We start from the raw sequence: 22,778 nt of genomic DNA, 5'->3' as shown, positions 1-22,778 counted from the left end.
CAAACTCATGTCCATTGAGTCAGTGATACCATCCAACCATCTCATTCTCTGTTGTCCCCTTCTCCTCCTGTCATCCACTTCTTCATTTACAGGTATTTAAATGTAAATACTTGTGACTAATTGCTATTGTATTGAACAGAGCAGGGTTAGGGTTAGGGTTAGGGTTAGGAAGACAGAAGAGTAATATAGACAGTATCCATTATCTACTTTGTACATCTCATTGTCATCTTGAAAATTTGAAAAAAATCTATCTTTTAACATTACTGTCACTTCACATAAAATAAAAGACAATGAACATGCTGTACTTGGATTTTTCAACCAACCTAAACCTGCCATCATTTGATTGGGAAAGCAAGGGTCAATTCAAAATTCAAACACATAAGATCAAACTTTAAATATACTAACATAAAATACATAAACATAAGTGAATAAAATAAAAAATTAATTTTAATTCTTCCCTGGTGATCCAGTGGTCGAGACTTTGCCTTCTAGTGAAGGGGGGCTGTGAGCTTGGTCGCTGGTCACGTAGCTGGAATCCCACATGCCATGTGGCCAAAACACAAAAAATAAAACAAGTAATATTGTAACAAATTCTATAAAATTTTAAAAATTATCCCCATAACATTTTTTTAGAAACATTAAAACTATTCTTTTCCTCAGGTGTATAACAGTCATAGATTGGATAATTGAGTCTTGAAATTCAAGAATTTAAGATATTATTTTTTATGCTATGTTATATATCCTACTTCTCCCTTATATAACCTCTAATAATACTTTACAATCTACCTTTATAGCTCAATAAAAATGTAGTTATTTCAATTAGCCTAAATCTATTAGTATCAATATCAGTAGATACTTGGATTGTTATTGATTTTCTCTCATCTTAGCTAAAGTTTAATTTCCATTGCATTAGTAAAATATGTTTACTCACCACCTTATCCCCAGTGCCTAGATGAATGCTGTGTCTATACTAGCCACTTGCCATTAGCATGCCGAGAATTAACAGAATTTTATTAACTGCCATGGATTTTTGTGAATTGCAACTCAGAGACTATTTTTTCTACCCATAAATGAGATATTCCAGATATGAACCTTCCTAAAAGTCTTTTGAAATATCATTACAAAAATAAAATTATCATTAATAACTAAGTTTACTTAGATCAAACTGTAATAGTAAATATTGTATCTATATTTATTATCATTGTTGCAAAATTGTTTGTTCTTAAAATAGATTTGTTAATTTTCTCACTTGTGTAGATATGACATGAAAGATATTTCCCTTGGCAAAGAAAAAGCAAATTGTTTATTGGTTTACATAATAAAATATTAATAAATGGCTCATTTAGTTTATGAATTAAAAACAAGGTTATTGCACATTGATTAGCTCATGAAAAATTTTTAAAATTATATGGAAACAAACTGGTGATTTTAATTAACATTTCTGAAATGCCAACTTTAATTTCATAATAAACATTTAATTCTTCCATCAAGATGTATTATGGTCTCAATTTGAATAAGAGTATAAGTGAATCTAAACACACACACAAAAATCCAAAAAATGCAAAATTATCTTCAAGCAATTCATGAGGAAAAATGTGGTTGTACTTGAGTATTATACTAGATTTTATGTAAAACAATTATAATATTTTGTTAAGTTAAAAAAGATAGTATCACCGTATAATGTCAGCATAAAGTCTAGTGATCCCTAAAAGCTTGATATCATTCATTGGTTTATAACATTTAGAATCTCATTTTAGACACTAGTATGGCAAAACTATGAGAGAAAGATCTCAGATGCTATCCTGTTCTTTCAGGACAGAGCACGTAAATGAGATTTCAATAACTGATCTTCACATGTCAGCAACTTTTATGTTAAAAAATATATTGGAGATTTAAAATTGTGATGTGTGGTTGTATGTGTGTATATGAAAGCGTTTATAAATCACCCATGTACTAAGAATCTTAAGATCTTCTGATCTTTTCTTCACTGCTAACAGTAGCTTTTTATCTTACTCATTTCTGTCAAAATGCTACAAGTAAACACTGGCTAGAACTGCCTCTGAGAGCCAGTGAACACTTCTTCAATCAGCTAGCAAGATTTATCTGTGTAGAGCTCATCTTATTGTAGTTCAAAGATGGGATTAAAAAAAATTACATAAATTGGACTTAAAAGAAATTAAGATATTTGACTATTTTAAAGGCTTAAAAGAAAAAAGAAAAGTGTTAGTCACTCAGTGGTGTCCGACTCTTTGCGACCCCATGGACTGTAGCCTGCCAGGCTCTTCTGTCCATGGAATTTTCTGGGCAAGAATACTGTAGTGGGTTGCCATTTTAAAGACTTAAGGAGAAGCAAAAGGAGAAGGGGACAGCAGAAGATGATATAGTTAGATAGCATCACCAACTCAATGGACATGAATCTGAACAAACTTAAAGAGATAGTGAAGGACAGGGAAGCCTGGCATGCTGCAGTCCATGGGGTTGCAGAGTTGGACAGGACTTAGCAACTGAACAGCAACAAAAAACTTTAAAAGTATGAGACCCTCTGTGTGCTAATAAACAATAGCAGTTAAGAGAGCCCAAACACTTTAAGTATTTTGCAATTTTATATTACTTGAATCACCTCCTTGAGGGTTTCGAGGGAAGTCAGAATCAGCGGAGGCTGATTTTAAACATTTCTAAAATCTGACTTTTTTGTCATGAATAAAACATAAGTACTATTCCAAGCTATAGTTTCCAATTTGACATTTTGGCACGTTAGGTTCAGTCTATTGTGCCTGATAATTAAAAAAATAATAATAATATAATAAGAACTTAAATAACATTGTGCTGTTAATCTCTAAGATGCTTTTATTTATTTTTTTTTTTTTGGCCACCCCATATTTGCAGAATCTTAGTTCCCTGACCATGGATTGAACCTGGGCCCTGGCAGTAAAAGTGCCATGTCATAACAACTGGATCACCAGGGAATTCCCAAAAATTCATTTTAGAACCTTTTTCTATAGGGGAAAAAAAGGGAAAGTTTGTGTTCTTTACACAAAGTTTTATTCTTATCAGAGTTTGCATATTTTCTCCCTTTGCCAAAGGTTTTAGCTGTATTTGTTAGATGTGATATATCCACTTTTACGTTGGTTATTTTATACTTAATTGTTTCTTTTGTTAGTGAAAAGTGCCCTAAACATCTGAAATCTACAAGACATTTTAATTCATTTGAGGTAACCATGGTTAATTCACTTATAATTTCATTTTCCATGTGAAATGGTGATAATTCTTTTTAAATTATACATTATTCTTCTTTTTGAAATCTTTAATAATTAACAAAAATTAGCTACACTTATCACTGTAAAATGCTATAACCTGAGAACATCTTCTAGAACAATTCAAATTTCACAAATGTTTGGAGGTGTTAATCACCTTGTTTGTGCTGACACTATTATAGACAAATCTGGGACTTAGAACCCAAGTCTCTAGCATTTATTTCTGAGTTGATCCCATGTCATGTGGCTTCAAGAAACTGAAAACCAGTTCATTAAATAATAACATAAGCTAAAATGTTTCATTCTTTGTTTTTCAGGGTCAAAATATTTTTGGGCTTGATATCATTGAAACGCCAGAAGGAGAAAAGATGCCACAACTAATAGTTCAAAAGGAGTTAGATAGGGAAGAGAAAGATACATATGTAATGAAAGTAAAGGTTGAAGATGGTGGCTTCCCTCAAAGATCCAGTACTGCTATTTTGCAAGTCAGTGTTGCTGATACAAATGACAACCATCCAGTTTTTAAGGAGGATGAGATTGAAGTCAGTATACCAGAAAATGCTCCTGTAGGTTCTTCAGTAACACAGCTCCATGCCACAGATGCTGATATAGGTGAAAATGCCAGGATTCATTTCTATTTCAGCAATCTTGTCTCCAGCATGGCCAAGAGGCTATTTCACCTCAACTCTACCACTGGACTTATCACAGTAAAAGAACCACTGGATAGGGAGGAATCTCCAAACCACAAGTTACTGGTTTTGGCAAGTGATGGTGGACTGATGCCAGCAAGAGCAATGGTGCTAGTAAATGTTACTGATGTCAATGATAATGTTCCATTGATTGACATAAGATACATCATCAATCCAATCAATGGCACTGTGGTTCTTTCAGAAAATGCTCCTCTCAACACCAAAATTGCTCTCATAACTGTGACAGATAAGGATGCTGACCATAATGGTAGGGTGACATGCTTTACAGATCATGAAGTCCCTTTCAGATTAAGGCCAGTGTTCAGTAATCAGTTCCTCCTAGAGACTGCTGCATATCTTGACTATGAGTCCACAAGAGAATATGCCATTAAATTACTGGCCGCAGATGCTGGCAAACCTCCTTTGAATCAATCATCCATGCTCCTCATCAAATTAAAAGATGAAAATGACAATGCTCCAGTTTTCACTCAACCTTTCATAAGTCTTTCTGTTCCTGAGAATAACTCTCCTGGTACCCAATTGACAAAAATAAGTGCAACAGATGCAGACACTGGGCGTAATGCTGAGATACATTACCTGCTAGGCATTGATGCTCCATCTGAATTCAACCTGGATCATCGTACAGGCATTCTGACTGCAGTGAAGAAATTGGATAGAGAAAAACAGGAAAAATATTCATTCACAGTTCTGGCAAAAGATAATGGGATGCCATCTTTAATAACCAATGCCACAGTCTTAGTGACCGTTCTTGATCAGAATGACAACAGTCCAATTTTCACTCACAATGAGTACAACTTCTATGTCCCAGAAAACCTTCCAAGACATGGCACAGTAGGACTAATCACTGTAACTGATCCTGATTATGGAGAAAATTCTGCAGTAACTCTCTCCATTTTAGATGCGAATGATGACTTCACAATTGATCCACAGACTGGTGTCATCCAACCGAATATTTCATTTGATAGAGAAAAACAAGAATCTTATACTTTCAATGTAAAGGCTCAGGATGGTGGTAGGGTATCACATTCTTCAACTGCCAAAGTCACTATAAACGTGGTTGATGTCAATGACAATAAACCAGTTTTTGTTGTCCCTCCTTCCAACTACTCCTTTGAATTGGTTCCACCATCTGCTAATCCAGGCACAGTGGTCTTCACAGTAGTTGCTATTGACAATGACACTGGAATGAATGCAGAGCTTCGTTACAACATTGTAGGAGGAAACACAAAAGGTCTGTTTATGATTGACCAAACAACAGGCAACATTACACTGAAGGAGAAATGTGTCCTTGCAGATCTTGGTTTACACAAACTGATAGTCAAAGCCAAGGATTTAGGGCAACCTGATTCTCTCTTCAGTGTCATAAATGTTAATCTATTTGTGAATGAGTCGATGACGAATGCTACATTAATTTATGAATTGGTGCGCAAAAACATTGAAACACCAGTGACCCAAAATGTTGAGACAACCGATACATCCTCACCGTCAAGTGACTATGTTAAGATCGTGGTTGCCATTGTTGCTGGCACCATAACTGTCATTCTTGTCATTTTCATCACTGCTGTAGTAAGATGCCGCCAATCACCACACCTTAAGGCTGCTCAGAAAAACAAGCAGAATTCTGAATGGGTTACTCCAAACCCTGAAAACAGGCAGATGATGATAATGAAGAAAAAGAAGAAGAAGCATACCCCTAAGAACTTACTGCTTAACTTTGTCACTATTGAAGAAGCTAAGGCAGACAATGCTGACAATGATAGAAACACTGTCACACTAGACCTTCCCATTGAATTGGAAGAGCAAGCCATGGGCAAGTGCAACTGGGGTACTACACCTACTACTTTCAAGCCTGACAGCCCTGATTTGGCCCAGCACTACAAATCTGCCTCTCCACAGCCTGCTTTCCAGATCCAGCCGGAAACTCCCCTAAATTCAAAGCACCACATCATCCAGGAACTGCCTCTCGATAACACCTTTGTGGGTTGTGATTCCATCTCCAAGTGTTCTTCCAGCAGTTCTGATCCCTACAGTGTTTCTGAGTGCAGCTATCCAGTGACAACTTTCAAGACCCCTGTGTCTGTACACACCAGACTGGTAGGTAATCCAAGTCTCTAACTAATCTTTCTAACTTTATTTTTCAAAATTATTTACAGAATCTACTGACTCAATGGGGGATCAAAACGATCATATTTTGCAGAATTATCTGAATAGGTATATGGATTCATTTAAGTTTGATGGAAAATCAGAACAAAATGACTCCTAATTCCAGGAACATTGGCTGAGGAATGATGATTATAATAGGGGCGGTGTTGTCTGTAGATGGCACTATGACACTTCCTGCTAGAGAAGAAGTGAAGTGAAGTGAAGTTGCTCAGTCGTGTCCGGCTCTTTGCTACCCCATGGACTGTAGCCTACCAGGTTTCTCAGTTCATGGGATTTTCCTGGCAAGAGTACTGGAGTGGGTTGCCATTTCCTTCTCCAATATACTGGAAAAACTCCAAAATTTTTGGAGGTCATGTCATGTCAGAGGTCATGACACTGTCCTCAGTACAGTTGTGAGCATGAGGACCAGAACTGCCCAGGCTGCATATATCACAGTAATGCCTTTTGGAATCTGATAAGCAGGTCTTAATGGTACTGAGACTTCCAGCTTCAGTTGGTAAAATCTGTCTACCCAAGATAGTTGAATAGCATCAAGATATACTCCCCCACTCACCATGCTCCCAAGCCCCCACAATGAAAAGGAAGTATAATGTTCAGATTAGGAACTCACCATTATTTTGGTTTATACATCTGTATTTACACAATGTAGCAAGAATGAAATTAGGAAAATGAAGTCATGCTACTCTCATGTTCAGTCAAGAGAATGAAATATATGTGAGATCTCTACTCTACATATTCATTTGAGTATTTGCATATTCATACAAGGTATTGAGCCCTTCAAGAGACATTCTTAAGAGATAATGACTTTTGGAAAATGAAATATGATTGCTTTCTCTAATAGGCCTGAAGGAAAATATGAGCATATTGAGATCCAAGGTGTCTGCATACAATAATTTAAAACCCAATGAATTATGAAAACAAGAGCTTATACAGTCTTATCTATATTTCATGGAGAAATCAATAAAAATGTTTCTAGAAATCCACAACTAAATTAAATAAATTAAATATGATTATTTCCTTAATAAAGTTATATGATAGAATTTATCTACATTTTTTTTCTCTCAAAATCTTGCCATATGTTGACTTTGTTTGTGTTACTCTTAAGAAGGTCTTCATCCCAATTTCAATTGATAAAAGCTTCTAAAAACACAGTTAGGCTTAATAAAATGTAGTAATATGAAAGTCAGAATAAGTTTCTTTTCACCAAAGTTAGAGATATTAAAGAAGTCTATCAGGATTTCAAATAGCAATGAAAATAATTCATGATTAGGAAATGTCTTAAGAATCGAGGTCACTCAAGGATCAATGCATAGTTAAATAATACAATGTTAGCCTTTCTCAATCACTGAGCAAACTTAAGAAACTAATTTTGTTGTGTGTTCATTTTTGTTACAATAATTTCATAATTATGATATTGTAAATGGTAAAATAGACCCCTACTCTCTGTGGAGTATTTTATATGATTTGAATGAGTTTACAGGGTAGTGGTTATTTCTACAGTCCACATGAGCCCCATGTTTTCTACCAAGGTGGATCTTAAATGGGTGGCAAACATAACAGATGCCTAACATCTCATCATGGTGAGTTTTTATTTATATTTAAACATTAAAAACTGTGATCTCATTTCCTAATTCTCATTGCTATCATTCTGTTTTTGGAAACATTTCTCAACAAAAAAACTATTTTTTTATGACTAGCACTTTATGTGTGTTGTGTAACCTAATAGCACTTTTCCCAGGGGTAAATATGTGATTCACTTAAAAACCTACAATGAGTAGGGTTTGTGAATTACTTTCATAGAGCATCATTTTTAATAGATTGGCTTGTGAAGTTTGTTAAGAGAGAAAATTCTGGTTTCAACTGTTTTCAAAAGCGTGGAGATGTTTAAGAGCTAGACTTATTTTACATGAAGACAAGAACATTACAGTAAGCAAACCATAGATGAAGCAAAAAATTGAAAGTGTTTTCCAAATATCTTCTGCTTCTTTTAAACTATTTTCTAATCCTGAGAAAGTCAATACAATTAATAACTTTTATTCAGACATTTTATTTTATTTAGCAAATAAATATTTTCCTAAACATAGGATAATAATTTCACAGGACAGGCAAAATAAGGAAAGTAGATGTTAATGAGAATAAAATATTAGTTATCATTTGTTTTTTATTAGCTAAAAGGACTATCTTAGAATCAATGTGTTCTCAGATGAAATTATACTTTTTCTGATCTTAAGAAATAGGTAAATTATATACTTTATGTCATAGGTTGACAGCTGTTTCAGATTAATTACTAAATATCTTCTGGTATGAATTGGTGAACTTAGGCAGACTAATGTGATACTAAAAATAATTTGAATTCTTGTATTTTTTGCAACATTTGCAATGTTCTTCACCCTTTCTATATACACTTCATTTTCTGATTAATGCCAAGAAGAGTCATCTTATATTCACTGATGTTGCAGAATGCTGAATTCACTGAGCACTGAAAAAGAACTCATGTATTTATAAAATTCAAATACAGTAGGTGTCTTCTTTTCAAAAAATCATCATACAAAATGGGGAAAACTGTCAGCCAATAAAATAAAAATTCATTGTTCCTTAAGGAAATTCTGACAGTGGAATAAAATATTAGTGTTATCAGAAGGCAGAATTAAATTCAATTGTCTTTAAACAAAGTGAGAAATACACTTTTTAAAGGAGGTTTTAGGGTGATATTTACATTTAGTTCACCGTTCATCTGAATAGAAATATGAGAGTGAAGAAATTAACTGGTCCTAGGAGGCAGTAAGATATAAGTGGATTTATAAAAAAAAAATTCATGTTTTAAAAAGAGAATCAAATATTTTCCATAGTTTTTTTTTCCTGACATTTGTGTTTTGAAAAATATGGAATATTCATTAGATAGAAGTGTATCTATTGCATGAAATGATTTATACCTGGGTTTAATGGTATAAACCCAGGTTTAATGGTATAAACCCAGCAAAGATACTCTTTGATAATTTTTTACAAGTATTCTGGATGGCATTTCTGTATATATTGTAGTATAAATTAAAAACAAGAAGTCTGAAAGATGATCCTACAGTTTGCTTTTTATTTCCATCTTTCAGAGTAAGCAGATAGTGTTTGCTTGGGGAAACAATAAGAATAATCATTTTAGAATCAATTTTGATATTTGTATAAGAGAGATACAATGCCAAAATGAAGCCTTGCTTAACACAGTTCTCCCATTAAAATATTGTGAAGAAAATATATTTGGAAAATAGGGAAAAAATGAATTTATTATCTTAAAATGTTTACAAGCCTTCTGTGTACAAGTCACTGTCTTAGCCATGTATTTAAGATACTTCATTTCAAAAAGAAACAATTCATGGTTACATGAATGTAGGTATTATAAATGGATTTGAAATGTAAGAGGAGTCTGAATTAGCTTGGAATAGGATTGGTATTCACCACTGTTAAATTCCATAACCTTGATCTTGTGTATCTGTATTTTAGCAATATGAATTTTAGCCACATAGCATGCTTGGCAATTAAGACTCCTAGAACCCAGCCACCTGATTTTGATAACATGTTATTTTCTTGTCCTAGATTGATTCCAGGACATCAACTATTGAAATCTACAGTGAGATATAACTTTCTAGGAACAACATAATTCCATTCCCCTTCCAAAAAACTCAATGATTTGTGATTTCAAAATTTGGCTAAGATCATTAATCTTGTAGTCTGGATTTCCCACTATAAAGGCAAGCAAAACAAAAATCACATTAAAAATTATGTCCCACTGAACCTCATGTTACTTTGGCTATAATTTGCAATCACAATTTTAAATTTGTGGAAGAAATAGTGTAGTGTGATTTAAAAACAAGTTTTATCATGCTGTTTCTCCATTTGCTTGCTCTGAATGTCAACAATTGTGATGTACTATAATGTGTCTTGATGTACAAACTGATGATTAATATATCAATCATGAAACATGGAATTACTTGCCTTGTTCAATTGCTGAAGATTTTAAACATCATCTCCAGGAGTTTGGAAGTGAAGCTGAATTATCCAAGCTACCCTCTGAAAGGTATCCAGGGAAAGAGATTTTCTTTAATACTCCAAACAGCAACAACCACAAACACTCCAGTTGATTTTTTGAAAAATATTCACTAATACAGTGTTGTTGAGAAAATAAGTATAAATATCCATCACTCTGCTTAAAAATTAGATTAATATAAACAAATTTTAATAGGTTTTTATGTTGACTATAATCATGTTGTTTCACTACTTGAATCATTAAAAATTTATTTTTGCTGTAATTATGTTTCTTTTTTCTATAAATACTGAAAAATAAGGGTTTTTTTTTTTTTCTATTTTTACCTCTCAAGAATGTCAGTTCTTTATACTCCCTGACATTTTGGAAAAAACATGTTGGTATTTCTTATGTAATGAAACATAATTCCAGTCATATGAGAGTAGAGACAAGGATTTAAATAGGATATTTTGAAAGATTTTATCTTAATTTTGAAACTACAAAGGAAAATATACACTATAGTCACAGCTAAATAAATCTACATTATTTGTCTGGCATTAATTTTCTGAATACATTCCATTGCTTTGAGTAATGTGCCCTTTAACTTATTCTCTACAATATGTTGATCAATCAATTTCCTATACAAATGACTGAATGCCTCAAACTGGGTGTACATATATATTGAGGAAGGAATGATGTGTCTCAATTTTATATTGTATTTTTAAGCTGCTTATGACTTACTAACAGTATTAATAAAAGTTAAAGAAACATACGATTTTGTGTGACAAAAAGGGAGTATAAAGAACCCTTAAAATTATTACATAAGAAATGTTTCCTGGCTTCTCATTCAGATGCTTCTTTGTGTATCATCTTACCTTGCAAAGTGAGAATAGAATTTGGTCTATTATGTATGTACATTAAATTAGTGTATTATTTGAAGTGTTCATTGGTGTACAGGCATTTAAAAGTGGTTTATGCTTTATTTAGCATTTAAAATTAGTGTAATTCTTGTATATCTAACATATAGGCAGTATTTTTTGAAGATTTCTGTTAAAATTTAGCATTTCCATTTACTCAGTACAGAATCCCTGGTACCTCCATTAATATCAAATTCCTTGAACATACTTGCTATCTGGTGTTTTAAATATAACTTAGTTAATGATAAAGATTGTGATTGTAGCTTTTACTGGTAATGAGAAATGTCACATAAATTACAATATTGTATTGCAATACTTATAAACAACTATTGTAGAAAAATACCTAAAATTAAATTTTACCTTTGTGAAAGTTATTCATGTAGAATAACCTTATAATTCCTTTCCCACTTCTTAAATTAAATAATTCAGTTTAATTCAAATCATTTCAAGGAATGTCAAAATTGAGCCAACTCATTATACCCTTAGAGTCAATGCCTTGCAGTTACCAAGATGGTGTACTAAGAGTAGGAGTTTCCAAAATCCATAGCCTCAGTTTAATTGTGAGTAAAGTGATGAAGGCCAAGAAAATGAATTAATATTTCATATGTCCCATGATCAACTACTGGGGCTTCATGACCATTTGTACAAATAATTATTATATGAGAGTGCTGGGGTCCAGCCGCGGTGGATCCAGGGAATTCGAAGGGGAGATGGAGTCGGTGTCCTAGGAAAAAGCTATTTAATTAGAAATATAAAGAGAGATTAGAAAAGAATAGTGTAGTAGGAAAATTAGTGGAGAAAAAGAGGCTTAATAACTTAGTTTACACGGAGTACCAATAAAACCTCGAGACAAGAGGTTTGCACCACCTATGTAGGCCACTTGAATAGCAGAGGGTGTCCCGCCTTTGGGCTCCCTCTCGCGTGGGTCTTAGAAGCCAGGGCAAAATTAGCAGGCTTGGCGAGCATCCACGCTCCAGATGGGAATTCAGCCAAAAGGGGAAAGAAAGAAAGACACGGGGGAATCAGTCTTTCCAGAAACTGATCCATTTCTTTATTTTCATGTTTGCTTATATACTTTTTGTTACACACAGAGATAGAATACAGAGTCATGCGGGGTCATCAGACCTGACCCTTGTCAAAATCAGGTGCTTCATATAAAAGTATACAAAGGCCTTAGGGGTTTTACATTATCTTCTGGCCATGAGGCCTGCTGACATTTTATGGCCCTTTCTGATAACGGTCAGTCAACCAGAAAACTTATTTTTTCCAGGGGTGGTTTTTTCTTAAACTATGCGCCACCCTCCGAAGGTACCAGATAAAGTTTCATTCCTATAGGGTGAGGGTGCAGGGGGTTATAATCAAGAAAAGGAATTTACTTAGCCTAAGGTTTAACATGATTAATATCAAAGGTTAATACTTATTTATCCTAGATGCTAGTTATATTCATTATAAGGGCAGGGAATATGGAGATTTAGTGGCAAATATTGGCTTAACAAATGAAAAACCCTTCACTAATATAATTCCTAATCAACCCACTATACTATACTAATAATTTTCTAACTTCTCAAAAGAATCTGTATTTAGAAAGTTTAAAGCATCTCATGCCTCTCACAGTTGGGAGGCTGTAAACAATCACATGTGGCTGGATGAACCTGTTCAGGCAGGCTAGAGAACCTTCAGAGGAGTTTGTAAGTTGAAACAGTCTTGTCACGCCCAGGAATTTTTATTGACTGGAGCTGCAAGTTAACTCCTTCACTGAGAGAGGTGGTGGGGGACAGCCCCCCATAAAGTCAGAGGTGTAAGTGAGAGCATAAAACAGTAAAGTAGGCAGACTCTGGTTTTGGGGGTAGATGCTTGGGAACAGGGGGTCTCCTGAGGCTTAATCCCGCCTTTGCGTAATGCCAAGCCTCCTTCCTCATGACCTTTGCGATGGGTGGAGTTCCTCACGCTGGCTTCTGGCATGAGAGCATTTTAAATATTTGTTTCATGACACATTCTGTGAACTAGATAACACTTCATTTTTCTTCTACTTCTGTGACCCTTTCCTTTATGACTGTAATAAGGAAAACTCCTAATTACTCCTTTGTATATATGCAGATGAAAAAGTCTTGAAACAGTTATTCAGAATCCCTTAAAAAATTCCTCAATATTTGTTTGGGTATCATCTTTGTAAAAGATGAAAATAGAAACTATTTTTAAAGCTGCTAGTGATCCCATCTCACAGAATACTATTTCTGTGAGAAAGGAACTTCTGAACTGATTTCTTTCCTGCTCTTTAAGGCTAAATATTTACCCATATAAACTAATGATGATCAAGATTTAACAGTATTTAAAATTCGGCCATTGATGAAAATGGATCCTGCTTTTGATTATTAACTACCCTTGATCTGTCCTTTGATTATGCTTGAAGAAATAATATTACCCTTTGAGCACAGTATGGACAGCATTGAATCTCATTTTTCACAAGAGCCAGAGAGAACAAAAATATGTATTTTTCTAGCTGATTCCTTCTTTGTCAGTTGCTTTGCTGATACTTTTAATTTAATCAGTGGTGTTATTACAAGATCTCAGATATTTTCCCATCTCTTGTGTTGCCATTAATGGACTCCTAGAATATTCTCAATGAAGTGTCCTTGATGGTCGCTTTGGTTCATACTCTAGCCAGTGAATAGAGAAAACAGAAGGAAAGCAAATCTTAAGACTAGTCATCAAATAAACTTTTAGGGACTATCTAATTGATTAACTAGAATATGCTGTATGATTTCACCCCTGGAAGCACTCAAAGGACTATTACTTTCTTTTGATTAAAATCCACAGTACATAAACCAAAAAATAAAATTGCTAAATGTATTTCCTTATTTTGCATTAAATATAAAAGTTTATTTTTACAAGTAGAATAGTTTTGCCATTACATTTCTTGTTACTTTTATTTTCGATGACTTACATTGAAAATCTTATCAAACAATTTTCATTCTATCCATCAGTCAATCTTTTATGTATACTTTGTTTTCTCTGCTGAACATCCTGTTGACATTGTCAATGAGAAAATGTACAGTTTAGAATAATTTTTAAGTTGAATTTAGATTTAATCAATCATTATTTTGTAAAATATTTGCTAATCTAATTTTAACACAAAATAATACTGCCTCATTTTACCATTTTGCCACCTGCATTAGTCACAATTAATTAGATTTTGTAATTGTGCTTCTAGCTAGGTGTGATATGAAACCTCATCTCAACCGAAGTGCTATAAGACAAGCAGATCTTAAGTAATCTCATGTGAACTTGGGCAATACTCTGTAAATGCTTCCTGTAGGTGCTTTTCTGTGACAGACATTTTTCTTAGATTTTCCTTAGTTTTGTCTACTTTAAATATTTAGATTTCTAGCATACTCAAAGGCCTTATGATATTATGAAGCTGTATGTGTTGTATATAATTATTTTTCAAAAGAACTACTGTGCAATGTGTTTTTTCCATGCATCATGGATGTTCATATTATAACACCTGTGGCCTTATGTGATATTTGAATTAGGAGCAGACTTTTAAAATTGTAGCATAGTAATATGCCTTTATTTTTATTGGACATGTAATACACATTTGATGTAGAAAAATTTAGTAAATCTTAGATAGATTTTGCATGAAGAATTTTAAAACTATTTGTTTTTATTTCAAGCTATTCCAGTAAATTTTTCTTTATAATTCACTTGGTAATTCTGTTTAACCTTTAAAAGTGGTGCACTTTAAAATTAAAGAAATATTCTTTCCTTTTTTTATGATAAACTATACATGCAGGATTTTTTATACATAGTGGTAATTGACTCAATTATTATGCATATTTTTATTATGATTAGACATATTTATTAAATAGCAGAGTCTGACTAGTTGAAGATATAATAAAGAGGCATGCTGTACATCTCCACTGTGAGACTAATCTCCCCTCAGTGAGAATATCAAGTAGATGAAAAAGCTTTTTCGATAAAAGGAATACCATCTAATTACCTGCCGTAAGTTCCCGTAGAATGAACAACCAAGTTATTTAATTATTTCCAAAAAGTCTCATAACAAACTCTTGCCTTTTTCATATCATAGATATTCTCAATTAAAATTAACTGTCCCTTTATAAGTGATTAATTATATTTAATTATCTACACATACACTATACTATCCAATTAGGAGTAAGTGTTTTTGTGAAGTAAAAAAAAAGTCACATTCTATTTGGTTTCAAATAGTCAAATTGACATAATAATGAAAATGAAGTATTTCACTGGATATTCTAGAAATATTTGCACTTTTCTCCCTTGTCCTGGAGCCTTATATTAATTATTCATTGATTTATTTCATAAAATGTTGTTCTGTTTGAAATACACTTTCAAAGCATTTTCATTTTTTTAATACTTGATAAAACACATTAGATAGCAAAATAATGGTTTCATTAGATACTTAGAGAATATTTGAATAATACCACTTTTACTCTATTTGGTTGTTGTTAGAAGTAAATGAATATACAATACTGGTGAAAAACTTTTTCAGAAATCCAATAAGCATTAAAATGTTTTTACTTGTCTTATTACATGTCAGTTCTAACCTGTTTCAAAACCAATGCAAATCTCTATTACAATAATACTTTAAAACTAAACAGAATTGCTCATAAATGCTATCACCTTTAACAAAAATGTTTCTGGTAGTACAAATATACAGCTCAAATAGTTGTTCAGTATCACAGCCTCAAAGTAATTTAACACAACTTCACACACACACACAAGAACAAATTTGATCAGCTCATTTGATATGTAAACACAGACCTAGTCTCATATTCAAGCTGAGAAAAAACACACAAAAATGAAATTGCATGGATTCTGGAAAACTGATTTATGAACTTTTAAATGAGAGATTATATCTTATTGTTTTTTTTAATTTATCTTCTTATTAATTTTATTTGGTCACTCATTCAGAACTATGTATTGGGTGTCTTTCTTGTAGATAATTATATATATTATTTATGATGTGCAGATTGAATAATTACCTTTTTTTTCACATAAATATAGTTATTCAAGAGAAGGTGCTGATTTCTCTTCCATACAGGTATCACAGCTTTATCTATGTGTTGCCAAAATATCTGTAACCAAAATGCAGTTTTTCATTGAACATGGGTATATTTTGTCTATCTGATAAAACTGTTTGACTCTATAAAGATCCAGACTTTATCTAGTGCTACAAAATAATATTACTTTTTTTCATTTTAAACAGGACAAAAATTAACATGCTATATGAAGTTATCATTATCCAAATCTAGAGCAATTGATAACATTTAACAACAAAATTCTACATGGTGCTACAATTCTGTTTTACATACATAAATTTTAGTTGGTTGCAAGACTATACACACATTTATTTCAAAATGCATGGAAATTGTAGAAATGATGAGGTACATACACTGAAGTCTTTTTAAGTTTGGAACTTGAAAGACAGTCATATCAAACTCTTAAAATTGAGAGACCTAATTGTAAGTCTAGAGGAAAGTTCATTTTAATTTGACGTTTATGTAATTCTAATACAGTGGGAATAAAATGGATTACAGTATGTATAATAAGTACACACATGTTTGCGTTTATGTGTTTGTCAAATTTTTAGCAGAAAAAAAGTAGTATAAGCATAAAGACAACTTGTTCAAAGATCATGCATCTATATTGACAATGTTATTCTCTCTTCTTTTAAACTCATGTCTCACTTCCAAACTTTAATTATCCTTTATCCCTTATATCATCCTACACAGCACCTTTTATTTAACAAAACTCCTGTCATATCCAGTGCATTTTAAATACATGCTTATGTGTGTGTTTTTTTTAACTTCTAAATTGCTTTGCCTCTAATGTAACTGTGGTGCATCTCTTCATAAAGTTTCCTTGTTTTCTGAAGGATCACAGATCCAGTAACATTAAATTATACATGAAAAATTAAATTTTTTCCTAAGTACCTGTGCAGATACTACATCTTTTGCACACACAAAAAAACTAAGATAAATTTGCCTTCAGTAATGGTCAATTTTTATTCGGTTGGCATAACTAAAATATATACCAAACAATTAATTAAAATAATGACATTTATTTGAATTAATACCTTATTTACTTTTAATATCTCTGAGACAAAAAAATAAGACATAAATAACTTAGTGCTCTATACAATGTCAGATTTTCAGTTTCATAAATCTTCCACTTTATGGGTTTATATTTCCATCAAAGGCTAAGATATGGATTTGCCATAATCATATAAATGCATACATAATTATTTATGAATGTGTATACACACATATACTTTATAAACAGCTCAGTGCAGACTATTAATTGACATAAATTTTGGAAATATTTGTGAGAATAGGTTCAGTTTTTAAGCTGGGTAATGTGTATAATTATCATTTTTGCTTTTGAATGGAGTTAGTATTAAGAACTGGAGAAGGCGATAGCACCCCGCTCCAGTACTCTTGCCTGGAAAATCCCATGAACAGAGGATCCTAGTGGGCTGCAGTCCATGGGGTGGCGACTTCACTTTCACTTTCGCTTTTCACTTTCATGCATTGGAGAAGGAAATGGCAACCCACTCCAGTGTTCTTGCCTGGACAATCCCAGGGACAGGGGAGCCTGGTGGGCTGCCGTCTATGGGGTCACACAGAGTCAGACATGACTGAAGTGACTTAGCAGCAGCAGCAGTATTAAGAACTACCATTATAGACAAGCTGTTTAAAGTAACATTAAAATTGTGAAGATTAAAAATACAAGAGCCATCATAAACTGTCATTCTTACAATTGTGTTTTTGCTTTGTTATTTGTAGCTGTAGTTTTCAAAAAGGAATAAACAGGTTTTTGTGTAAATATGTTGGAATGACTATTATAAAGCATCTTTAAACTGGAATACATATAATTAACACTGGTTGTATTTGATGTATTTTTCAGTGCATAAAGTATGTGTAAATCTGTATACGTGACATACCTATGAATAAAGTTGTTTCTGCATTGCAATAACATATCTTTTGATATTTTTTGAAGTGCTTGTTGTCAGCAGGGTCTACCAATTTCATTAACATCATCAGGGATCCTAAAATAATTTTTAACACATTAATATCTTGCAGTTTGATCATATAACTGTGTTGTGTTAACTAGAACTTTATATATTGGCATCCCTGGTCACTAATATTGTGAGATAACTGATCCAAAGCAATGAAGTAGATTGAAGTGACTCATATTCAACTGAAGTTTTAGTTTTGTGCATTTTATTGTACTCAAATTCTGTGAACATTGTTAATATGGTACCACTTACTAACTACTGTTTTTCTTAGAACATGCTATACATAATGGAGTTTAAAATGAGTTCAAATAAGATTAATTAGATATTTCTCAAGCTTCTACTATAAGCAAAGAAATGTAGAGAATGATAGTGGTTAGGGTGAAGGATGGGGTTTTAAGAGGTAGATATGTGGAACAATCAAGGTTATCTCTTGTTTTTTATTAGTGTAAAAAGTCTCTTACCCAGCAAGTTTAATGGAAAGTATGTTTAAAAAGTAAAAAAATTTAAAAAAAAAGTTCAGTTTTTCTGGTGCAGAAAATCCCTGAATGTACAGGACTTTTAAAAAGAAAAAAATAATTAAAAGGTTTTATTGTAATAATTAGAAGGGTGTGTGTGTGTGTCTGTGTGTATCACTAGTAGAGTATCTTACATGTATTAGTTGTTCATTCTAAATTCCTTGAAATTGGAAGTGAGCAAGCATATTTACTTAACCCATTTCAAGAAGAATCTTAAAACCATCAACACTTTTCAGATTCACACCCAATAGCAACCAAATACTGTTGATCTTGCCTCTAAAATACCTTGGACATTTTAAAAACCTTTCCACTTACTTATTCAGGTTTTCATCAGGAGTTACTGGTTCCACTGCTAATAGTTTGGCCTGCTTCCTAGTTTCATTGTTCCAAGTTACTTTTTACCCTGTACCCAAAACACTTTCCTGAAACACGGATTTGATCAAGTGAAGTGAAAAAAGTCCCTTTTCAGTTTAGTTCAGTCGTTCAGTCGTGTCCAAACCTTTGTGACCCCAAAGACTATAACACACCAGGCCTCCCTGTCCATCGTCAACACCCGCAGTTTACTCAAACTAATGTCCATTGAGTCAGTGATGCCATCCAACAGTCTCATCCTCTGTCCTCCCCTTCTTCTCCTGCCTTCAATCTTTCCCAGCATCAGGGTCTTTTCTAATGAGTCAGTTCTTCACATCAGGTGGCCAAAATATTGGAGCTTCACCTTCAGCATCAGTTCTTCCAGTGAATATTCAGGACTGATTTCCTTTAGGATGGACTGGTTGGATCTCCTTGCAGTCCAAGCGACTCTCAAGGGTCGTTTCCAACACCACATTTCAAAAGCACCTGTTCTTCGACACTCAGTTTTCTTTACAGTCCAACTCTACATCCATACATGACTACTGGAGAAACCACACCCTTGACTAGATGGACCTTTGTTGGCAAAGTAATGTCTCTGTTTTTTAATATGCTGTCTAGGTTGGTCATAATTTGTCTTCCAAGAAGCAAGAGTCTTTTAATTTCATGGCTGAAGTCACCATCTGCAGTGATTTTGGAGCCCCAAAACATAAGGTCTGCCCCTTTTCCACTGTTTCCCAATCTATTTGGCATGAAGTGATGGCACCAAATGCCATGATCTTAGTTTTCTGAATGTTGAGTTTTAAGCCAACTTTTTCACTCTCCTCTTTCACTTTCATCAAAAGGCTCTTTAGTTCTTCTTCACTTTCTGCCATAAAGGTGGTGTCATCTGCATATCTGAGGTTATTGATATTTCTCCCAGCAATCTTAATTCCAGCTTGGGCTTCATCCAGCCCAGCATTTCTCATGATGTATTCTGCATATAAGTTAAATAAATAGGGTGACAATATACAGCCTTGACGTACTCCTTTTCCTATTTACAACCAGTCTGTTGTTTCATGTCCAGTTTTAACTGTTGCTTCCTGGCCTGCATACAGATATCTCGAGGCAGGTCAGGTGGTCAGGTATTCCTACCTCCTTAAGAATTTTCCAGAGTTTGTTGTAGTCCACACAGTCAAATTCTTTGGCATAGTCAATAAAGCAGATGTTGTATATCAGATAAAACCTCAATTACTCTATTTTTAAAAGATTTTACATGTTTAATCAGATATACTTATCTCCTACTACTCCATGCAGCCCACATTTTTGTCATACCTACTACTTCTTGTTCCTTGACTGTAGGTTGCACTTTGGTACTTCCATAAAACTGCACGACTTACCAGAGTTACATTGAGCACTTCCTTTGGCTAAGACACTTCTGTGAGAACAACAAAAGTAATTAATCCATTGTCAGTGAAGTAGAAGTGTAATTGTGGAGATAATGTTAGAAAACATACTTTTAGTAGCAGAGAGAATATGATAAAATGAAAGAATGTTACCTGTGATTTTATTAAAAATGAAAGAAGCCTGGATGGTACCCTTTTCTTCAATATCTTTCCTGTTTCTTAACATTAAACTAGCATAATCCTTGTAAAATGCAACGTCTCAATAAATGACTAGATCATATAACCTTTCAAATAGTAGCTTCCGGAAACTATTTTCAAAAAAAAAAATGATATTATATCATTTTTATTCATTAAACTTAGAAAGATTTAGAGTATTTAGTTCAGTTACTTTGATTCTTGTTACATTTTCCATCCATGAGTTGCACTTAAAATTATAAATGGGAAATTTTAAGCCATTGATCTTAATGGTGTCCATATACCAGAGAACCACATCCTGCTTTTAGGTATTTTAGCAAAAGGAGAATCTCAATGTGACATTTCTTATAAATACAATTTTTTAAAAATGTATTCTTGTCCTCAATAGAAAAATGTTTTCCATAGTGAATTGTAGCAGATATTGAGAACTCTATTTAAAATGTGCTTGTATATTCATAAAAACTGTCACCAAAGTATTGAGATGAAATGGTCATCACAGATAGAACTCATTTTATCACTTTCTCCTCAATACTAAAAGTCAAAGTTATCAAATTGTGAAAAGAGGACAGATGGAGAAAGCTGTGGGATATCAAATGTAGCTAACATCGAAATTATAATGCGATAGAGCTACCCTGAAAACTCAGAAACTGTATATCCCTTCCCAAATTGAGAGTATATTACACAAGCATGCACACGCATAAACACATACACGTCTTTAAGGAATGTAGTTCTTGACACACACACTGAAAGCAAATATACCACCTACTTCCTAGAAATAGATGAAAATAAATCAGATAGTTCTTGAATAGGTATGTTTTTTTCTTTGGTTCTTATTATGACAGAAAAAAAATCTTTCTAAGTTGCATGCAGGAAGCATCCTTGGAGACTGCGGTTTTGTTTTGGTTAGTTTTCTTTCATATCATTGCTAAGCAGCCTTATATCAGGATGCTGGAATGCCAAAATTACTATAAAACATTTCCATACTAGTTGGTGATTGTTAACAAAAAATCATTAATTATTTTACCTTTTTGTGTAAAGGAAATGAACATCACCATGAGTAGAGAAATAATGGTTTGTTACAGTGTTCTTTCCTGGAGAATCCCAGGGATGGGCAAGCCTGGTGGGCTTCTATCTATGGGGTCGCACAGAGTTGGACACGACTGACATGACTTAGCAGCAGTTGCAGCAGTAGCAGCAGCAGCAGCTCATTTATAATTATTGAGCATTTTCCAGCTATCCAAGATAAAATAAAAAACAATCACTAACAATCTTAAAGTCAGTGGCTATTTTCTTCAGAACATGCACCTTGGGAATGTAGAGCCAATAATAGGATAGGGTAATAAAGTGGAAGATTGGATATAAAAATAAGGCTAAGGGCTCAATAACAGGAAAAGCTTGCAAGAGTAATACATTGCCACATTTCTAGTGAACAAACTTCTCCTTCATATTTGTATGGTTTTTAATATCATATTTTTGAAGTTGATCTTAATGTGGTCCATATACCAGAGACCACATACTGGTTTTAGGTATTTTACCAAAAGGAGCTTCTCAATATGACATGGCCCTGGGAAGATAATCATTATCATTCATAAAATACACCCTCACTTACTCTTTTTTCATCTGCTAAAGTCAAAATGTATTTGATACTCTTATTTTGGGGGAACAATCATATCTAAAATCAATCTAACTCAAAAATTACCATCAGTTCAGTTAAGTTCAGTCACTCAGTCATGTCCGACTCTTTGCAACTCCATGAATTGCAGCACGCCAGGCCTCCCAGTCCATCACCAACTCCCAGAGTTCACTCAAACTCACGTCCATCAAGACGGTGATGCCATCCAGCCATCTCATCCTCTGTCGTCCCCTTTTCCTCCTGCCCCCAATCCCTCTCAGCTATATGCCAAATCTGCCTTAACTATAATCCTACCACAACTGCCATTGGGCAGTGTCTTTGTGTGAAATTGTAAATTTCATGGTGCATTTTGCTTTTCATGGAGAAATTCCATATCCCCTCTCATATTAAAACCTAACCTTGTTAATAGAGTTGTCAAAATTCTCTTTCTTCTTCAGATTGGTCTGGCTTATAAAATATGTTAGAAACCCCAAGTTGAAAAGCCGAAAGCTGGTTCTTTGAGAGGATAAATAAAATTGACAAACCATTAGCCAGACGCATCAAGAAACAAAGGAAAAAATCAAATCAATAAAATAACAAATGAAAA

At 33.6% G+C, this 22,778-nt stretch overlaps 1 protein-coding gene across 1 annotated transcript in view; it reads left to right on the top strand.

Moving 5' to 3' along the window:
* Nucleotides 1-3,559: 3,559 nt before the first annotated feature.
* Nucleotides 3,560-22,778, top strand: part of LOC108634446 (protocadherin-11 X-linked) — a gene marked incomplete at its 5' end in the record, with an annotated part of 732,405 nt that continues 713,186 nt past the window's right edge. Inside the window, one exon of the mRNA XM_018044115.1 lies at nucleotides 3,560-6,058. Coding sequence (XP_017899604.1) covers nucleotides 3,560-6,058 — 2,499 coding nt within the window. The remainder of the gene's footprint in view (nucleotides 6,059-22,778) is intronic.

This window comes from Capra hircus (assembly GCF_001704415.2).
Source record: "Capra hircus breed San Clemente chromosome X unlocalized genomic scaffold, ASM170441v1, whole genome shotgun sequence".
Lineage (NCBI taxonomy): Eukaryota > Metazoa > Chordata > Mammalia > Artiodactyla > Bovidae > Capra > Capra hircus.
This window is presented reverse-complemented; position numbering and strand designations above follow the sequence as displayed.